This window comes from Octopus bimaculoides, chromosome 5 (assembly GCF_001194135.2).
Source record: "Octopus bimaculoides isolate UCB-OBI-ISO-001 chromosome 5, ASM119413v2, whole genome shotgun sequence".
Classification (NCBI taxonomy): Eukaryota; Metazoa; Mollusca; class Cephalopoda; order Octopoda; family Octopodidae; genus Octopus; species Octopus bimaculoides.
In genome coordinates, this window is record NC_068985.1 from 76613308 (window position 1) to 76621810 (window position 8503).

General features: G+C 39.2%; 1 protein-coding gene across 3 annotated transcripts in view; it reads right to left on the bottom strand.

The window, feature by feature from the left end:
* Positions 1-8503, bottom strand: part of LOC106881248 (uncharacterized) — a 276422-nt gene that overhangs the window by 211445 nt on the left and 56474 nt on the right. For all 3 annotated transcript variants that reach the window (XR_008264114.1, XM_052967796.1, XM_052967797.1), the window contains exon 3: positions 1281-1362. Coding sequence is in view for 2 of the 3 variants with exons in the window: in XM_052967796.1 (XP_052823756.1) it covers positions 1281-1362 (82 nt within the window). In the remaining variant the exon portion in view is untranslated. The remainder of the gene's footprint in view (positions 1-1280; positions 1363-8503) is intronic.

Sequence of the window (8503 nt, forward strand, 5' to 3'; positions counted from 1 at the left end):
GATAGATAGATAGATAGATAGATAGATAGATAGATAGATAGATAGATAGATAGATAGATGTATAACAGTTTTAGATGTAGCACACATTTGTCAGTGACCTGGTTGAAATTTCAAGTAGCAAAAACTTTTACACTATATGACAAATAATAACTGTTTAAATGAGGCTAACAGTCTTTGTGCGTTTCTGAATGGCTAACTCGTGTCTTCCACTCTGCAATCATATTTTGTCTGATAAAGCTAATCATCAAGTATTGCTTTGCAAAAGTAAAATGTGTGTGTGTGTGTGTGTGTGTGTGTGTGTGCGTGCATGCATGCGTGCGTGCATGCATGAATGTGTGTGTGTGTGTGTGCCTGTATGTGTGTTTACTGCTGTAAAAACCAGTTTGAAGTCAGAAAGCATAACTTGGAGATTTCATAAACATGGATCAATAGGACATAAACGTGGATCAATAGGATATGTACCATAAAACAGAAATAAGTTTTATGGTTGATCTGATTCATTATAAAACAATGCTAGAAAACCACATTTGAAGGTGATTTTCAAGCATGGGTGCAGTCCAGTAACTGAACCAAGCAGTGAAAGATAAGATGCTTCATCCACTCATCTTCCTTGCCCAGTATTCCTGGCAGAGTTGTAGGGGTAGACTCTTGGGGTACCTCCTCCATCGGGTCCTATCAGATGCAACCATCATTAGACTTTCTGGCTGGATTCCCAGACATGACTAACTGAAAATATGGATATTATCCAACCATCTCATTTTTGGTCTATCCCCAGGTCTCCTGCTAGTTGTCTCAGAATGAAGAATCCATCTTGCAGTTCTTTCCTGCAACATTCTAATCACATGTCTGTAGTACTGGAGTTGTGATCTTTCAATATGGATAAGTAGTGTTTCAGCCCAGAGAGATTTCTGATCTCCAAGCTATGCACCCTGTCAAGTAACTTTGGGGAGGTCTTTTGGAGGAACCCCTCCTCAGCCTTTTATAGTCATAGTTGTATTCTTTCAGTCATTACCCAACATTCATGGCTGTAGATGAGGATAGGCATGAAAACCAAATTGAAGATAAGATGTTAATTCTTCAAATATTCCATTTTCTAGTTTCATGAACACACAGATATACATGATGGAAATGAGCAGTAAATTTGTAAAAGCTAACTAAAAAAGTTTATGCTGAAACACTCTTCTATTCAAAAGTTACATGACATTAGATTGCAAGAATTTACCGTTTTAGAGGAACAAAAATGAAAAATGAGACAAGTAATTTTGGAAGGTTGTAGTTACCTGTTACATGTGGAGTTAGCTTGGTGCCATGTTTGAGAAGAATTGAAGATATAGTAACACTGTCCAGATATCAAATACCATCCTGAAAGGAAGCAGAAAGATTAGCTGGAGAAAAATTTTATTGCACACACAGTTTCCCACATGCACCCTACTCTCTCTCTCTCTCTCTCTCACACACACACACGCACACACACTCTCTCTCTCTTTTTCTCTCTTTCTTTCATACACACATACACACACGAATGCACAGTTGTACATATACTGTACATGCAAATAGAAGAGGGATAATGCCCCAATTAATGTCTGGTTGAGAATACCAGCTGTAATCATTCCATCTTCTGGCAAGGAACCTAAGATCTCATTATTGAATGTGTCTTTGTTTGGATTGTGAGTTTGAAGGAACTTTGGCTACTATTTTTAGCCAGTTTAGTGTGTAGGCAGAATAGTGAGATAGAGATAGATATGAGCAGATATATAAATAGATAAACATATATTTTATATTATAAACATATATTTAACACTGTTCATATATTTCAAAACTAAAACCATCTCAGATGAGGTCAAAGTAAATAGAAACAAAGTGGTTAATAAAATATTTAAGTAAGAGTCAAAAAAATGCATGTCAGAATGCTCCAATTAATCCATATCACTCATATAATCCATTTGCAGTCTGAAAATGTAGGTCAACATTTTAGTGAGTAAACTATATATATGTATGTATGTCTGTATAAATATATATATATTATTGAAACTAAATGTTTTAATAATATATATCTTATAATGTTTGTTTTTGTAGCATTCTGTAAGTTTCATAGTTTACTCACTAAAATGTTGACCCACATTTTCAGACGGCAAATGGATTATATGAGTGATATGGATTAATTGGAGTACTCTGACAGATGCATTTTTTTTTTTTTACTCCTACCGGCCACCAACTTCATAACCATCGTTCCTGTCTATCGCCATGTTTGGACGCCTCATGTATTGAGACAGAAAATTACCAGTTTGCTCGCCATTTTCTGACATCTTAAAAAAAGAAAAAAAAACCAATTTGTTTTCAGTGGACTGCAACACAGGTTTGGCGACCAAGAGAAAAAATTTTGTTTTTCATTGCTGCACACAGTACTCAAAAAAAAAAAAAAAAATCTAAAATTTTGTTAAGAAAATTTCTTTTGCATACACGTTACTATTCTAATTTCTTTATTGCCCACAAGGGGCTAAACATAGAGGGGACAAACAAGGACAGACAAAGGGATTAAGTCAATTACATCGACCCCAGTGCGTAATTGGTACTTAATTTATCGACCCCGAAAGGATGAAAGGCAAAGTTGGCCTCGGCGGAATTTGAACTCAGAATGTAGAGATAGACAAAACACTGCTCATCATTTCGCCTGGCGTTCTAACATTTCTGCCAGCTCACCGCCTATTCTAACAACACTTTTGTCAGTTCTTTGGTCTTTTCTTTTCTTTCCTCTGTACAAAATGAGTTTTCCCAGCTTACCCGCATACTCTGGTGATGTCACACTTTGTTTTGCTCAACTGGATGCATATTGGATGGCTCACCAACAGCAGCTAAACCTTTTGTACTGTGGGATGCCTTCACCTCTTGCACGCTCGGTGAAAGATCTCATCACTGATCCACATCTGGACATGACTTACGTGTCCGTCAAATCTGAGGTCCTCCATCAAAACACACAATCTGTGGAGAGTAAATTCCAGACACTGATGCAGGATGAACATCTGGGAGATAGGACGCCATCTGAGTTTCTTCATCGTTTGTGAGAACTCAGCGACACTCCACTTGAAGATAATCCTCTGCTTAGGAAATTGTTTTTCTCTCGTCTACCGCCGAATGTCCAATCGATACTGGCAACAACGGACGACTCCAATTTGCTTGATCAGACAGCCACCATGGCGGACAAGATCATAGATTTTACTGTGTAGCCTGCACCTCACCATACCTGTTCGGACCCCGTAGTAGCTTCCTCTACTACCACAAAGTCTTCAACCTCATCACATGACGACATTTTGGAGACAGTCGATGCATTAACATGTCACATGGATACACTGTGGTGAGAACACGTCAGCTCTCGTCGTCCTCACAGCAGAAGCCATTCTAAGTCACAGTAGTCTACTTCTACTCCAACGGTTTCCTATCTCTGCTGGTACCATGCTGCATTTAAGGACAAAGCCCATCGATGCATCCCGCCCTGTTCATTCAAGCCGTCGGGAAACTAGTTGTGGAAGATTTGGGCATGTCAAATTCTTCCCGAAATTTTTCATCTCATCATGTATTCTTTGTTAAGGATTATGTGTCTGACGAATCGTTAATGGTTGACACCAGATCCAGCTGTTCTATTTGGCCTTTGCATCTTACTTCAGACAAGCTGAAGTAATCTGCCATTACCCTGCACGCAGTGAATCTATCTATCCCCAATAAAAACTTATGGTCAGGTCTCATTAAACCTAGATTTCAACCTTCAAAGGGATTTTAGGTGGGTTTTTGTTATAGCAGATCTACCATACTCCATTCTGGGCACGAACTTCTTAAACCACTTTCACTTGTTAATAGATGTCAAGCAACAGAGACTCGTGGACGATTCTACATCTTTGTTTACGCCTGCTTGGGTTACTACTAATGCAATTTTCAGCCCCTCATTTTTTGTCGCCACTGCTGGTGACCAGTTCCACTCCCTTTTGGCTTCTTTCCCAGAGCTGGTAGATCTGACTTTCAAATCAGTCAAAGACACACAGTCGACTCGCCATTATATCACTACTTCTGGACCACCCGTCTTTTCACGTCCATGGTGACTCACCCTTGATTGGCTCAAAAAGGTTTGATCTGAGTTTGAGCATATGCTTCAACTTGGCCATTTTTGCCCTCCACCTTGGGCATTTCCTCCACATTGGGCATGGAATGGGGATTCAAATTTTTGCCCGGTGGGGGATTACAGATGTTTGAATGTGGTCACTGTTCCCAATCGCTATCTGATAAGGAATCTCCAGGATTTTTCTTCAAACTTGCATGGTTGTACTATTTTTTCCAAGGTTGACCTCATCCGGGCTTATCATCAAATTCCGATGAACCCTGATGACATTCCCAAAACTGCCGTAACCACCCCTTTTGGAAGTTTCAAGTTCCTGTTTATGAGCTTCGGTTTGTGGAATGCAGCGAGCACATTTCAGAGGTTTATTGCCGAAGTTGTCTGTGGACTTGACTTTGTTTGCTTACATTGATGATTTGCTCATAGCTAGTGACACATGTAAAAATCACCTCCAACACTTATCTCAACTTTTTCAGTGTTTTTGCACCTACAACATGCGCATCAACTCCAATAAGTGTATTTTCGATAAGACCTCTCTGGAATTCCTAGGTCATTATATAGATTCTAATGGTATCTGACCCCTCTCCTCCAAAGTCGATGCAATTCAACACATCTCACCTCCCATTTCTTTACACCAACTGTGTCACGTCTTGGGAATTGTCAACTTCTACAGGAGATTCATACCTAAATGTGCAGACAAGTTACTTCCCTTCCCTCAACTATTGAAAGCAAATACAAAAAAAATTTCTCCAATCACTTTATCTGCCGAGGCATTATCTTCTTTTGAGTCAATCAAGAAGGAAATAGCTTGCACATCCAGTTCCAGATGCTTGTCTCTCTTTATCAGTTGATTCATCAGACTCTGCAGTTGGTGCTGTTTTACAACATACCGTCGGTAATCAGGCTTGACCTTTGGCATTTTTTTCTCATCAATTAAAGCCAGCTGAACGTCATTTCAGTATGTCTGATCATGAACTCTTAGCAATCTACCAGTTGGTTCGTCATGTCAACTCGAGGGCTGAAACTTTGTGATTTATATTGATCACAAGCCTCTTATGTTTATTCTGTCATCTAAATCGGACAAACACTCGCCTCGTGCTTTTCGTCACCTGGACTGTATTTCCCAGTTCACGAGTGACATTCGGCATATATTTGGAACAGAGAACGTACCTACTGACACACTCTCTCATCTCCCTGTGTGTTCTCTTTCATCTCCTGCTGCAATCAATTTAGGTGCTATTGTGCAAGATCAGCCAGCCCTGGACACACTGGATCTAACTTCCACCAAGTTGTCCTGTTGCAAATTTGCCTATCTTCCACTTCTGTCTGCTGAAGGCACAATCCTTTGTGACGCAGCTACTGGTTCTCCCAGACTGTTTGTACCTGAAAACCACCAGCATTCCATTTTTGATGCCTTGCATTCAGTCACATTCTGGCATCACTGCCTCGGTGAAGCTTATTACGGTTCGGACATTGACAAATGGACTCATGTTTTTGTTTAAGATGATTCTGCCAGAGGACCGCTTGTTTCTCCCTATAAAAGACCATTTTGTGTGCTATCACACACACCCAAAACTTTGAGTCTCGGCATCAATGGTCGGGCAGAGACCGTGTCAATTGACAGACTTAAAAAGGCACATTTTGAGGTTTCCACACCCTTCGATGACACCCCAGCCACGCCCATTTTTGATCCTTTACAACCACCTACACGTCCACTTGCACATTCACATTTGACCACACCATCACCTACACCTCCACCTTTGTCACCACAACCTAACACAAACAAACCTTATGTCACCAGGACAGGCCGTACTGTGCATTGGCCCAAAAAACTTACCAGAACTATTAACATCTGTCAACCTCTTTTGTGTTTCCTGTGACAGACAATTGCTTTCTTGTGATACTGAACAATTCCAATGCTTTGCCATAGAACATTTTTGTCAAAATTTTCTGCATGCCGATTCATATTTCTTGTAATTATTTTATTTTGACTTGTCACATTTTGTACCATATCTTGTTTGCGATCAGTTACCATCTTTGCTCTTTTCTTGTGCCTGCTCCAGTTATTCTCCATTTTTTGCACTAATATTCTCAGTGGGGAGCCCCTGAAGCAAGGCACAAGAAGCCAGCACCATTTTGAGTGAGGTCTCACCGGTAGCCATTGCCATGTATGTGACAAGAACGAGATCTCACCTGTAACCATTTGCTATACGCAAGACAACAACGAGATTCTCGACAGTAGCAAGAAACTAACGACATTCACTCTCTCATTTTCCTTCTCACACTTACGCTGAGAAATATTGTGTAGCCAGCAGCTTACAGTGGGCTCTTGTCCCACCCTGACTCCACATGCTTATCTCCAGAGGTAATGAACCTCATGGGAGTTAAAACAAACCACGTGCTGCAATAAAGATGGTCACTGAGAGCGAACCACATGAATGAGAACTCTGTAAATAAACGGCTATTGAGTTGTACTCTGCTTGTGAACTTCTTCATGTTCCAGATGCTTGAAACTACAAAAATAATTATAATGGGAGAAGGAGATACTCCACAGGTAATCATAAACCTTCCATTCCATTGTGTATGTGTGTGTGTGTGTGTGTGTGTGTGTGTGTGTGTGTGTGTGTGTGTGTGTGTGTGTGTGTGTGTGTGTGTGTGTGTGTGTGTGTGTGTGTGTATGCATATTAGGAGAAAAAGGACATATTGCAGAGTAATCCACAATTCCAGTTATTTACGAGTTATTCGATGATTAGTCAAACACTTGGTATGGCTTGGAATAGCAATAAATAAACCAGATTTTAAATTTTGCAACAGTTGTTTCATCATTTGAATTATGCAATACATGAATGCAGTTCTAAAGCTCATCAGGCAGTATTTAAAACAGAGTTGAATGATGACTTGTTGAGTTATCATTTGATTCTCAGTCAAGCTAATATGGCCATAGTCAGTTAAATGTCTTTGGCCAAACAGAATATAACAGTGATGATGGGTTACAAACTGTTGCTTTTTGACTTTTCAGTTATTATTATTTTTCTATGTAAGCAATGACTTAGTTTGTGATTTTTAATAGGTTTAATATGTGATTTTTAATAAGTTTTGAACCTGAAGAAAACACCTAACCTATAAGATGTTATTTTGACTGTTCTTATTGTTGCTTTTGTTAAGTCCCACTTCAAACCAATCATTTAGAATGATTATCTATGACATTCCATCTATAACTATCTTGTCTGCAAAATCAGGAAGCAAAGATGTTTACTGGCAATGCATGAAAGCAAATTTTGCTCTTCTGGCCTTCTTGTATGCAAGTCTGTGATAGGAGAATGTAATCCATTTGATGATAGTAGATGATTTCCTGTAGGTTGTGTAGATAATATACTTCACAACCACAGTGTCAACACAGTTGCTGTTGATTTGCTGTTGAATCACTTGTTAGGAAATGTGTGAAAAGTATGGAAAGACACACCAACAAGGATGGTTTCAGTCATTTGCTTGGATGATGCAGATGTGGCAGAGTTAAAGCAAAAGTATTCAGTATAGCGATGACTGAGCTGTGATTTCAATTATCATTATCCTTAAGGAGTACAGATTAATATGATGTGGAAAGATTAAAATAGGAAATTGTCAAACAACCTTACTGAGGACAGAAACTGTCATGTGGAGTAATTGTTTGGATTTAAACATGAAATAAAAATCAAAATAACTTGGAGAGAATGAAATGGTCAGAGACTTGACTATGTGAGGAGACTAGCTGGTACATATATAGATTAATATGGTAAAGTTTTATACTTCTGAACTCACAGAATTAACGTGAGACGAATAAGAGAGTTAGCAGTAGCGGTTTACATTGGACAATGACTTTGGAGAGAGGTAAGGAATGGCTACATGTTCTCAATCAATCCAGGAAGACACATTTTTGAACATCCCCTTGTTGCTTCTTCTATGAATATTGGTTTCAAGTTTTGGCACAGGACCAGCAATTTTGGTTAAGTTGATTAGATTTCCCAAGACTCAAATGGTACTTATTTTATCGACCCTGAATGGACGAAAGGCAAAATCAACCTCAGTAGAATTTGAACCCAGAACATAAAGCCAGACAGAATGCCACTAAGCATTTTCCCCAGTGCAGTAATGATTCTGCCACCTCGCTGCCTTTTCTTCTATGAATATTGATGTGGTGTGAAGAATTGTTCAGATTGATTTTTCATTCATTTTTTTTTTTTGTTTTTATACTTTGACATGTCTTCATCATGTTAATTTGACACAAGATCCTGAATAACATGGCTGTGTGATTAAGAAGTTCACCTTTTCCAACCATGTAGCTTTGGATTCTGTCCAACAGCATGGCACCAAGGGCAAGTACCTTTTGCTACAGCCACAGAATTACCAATGCCTTGTGTT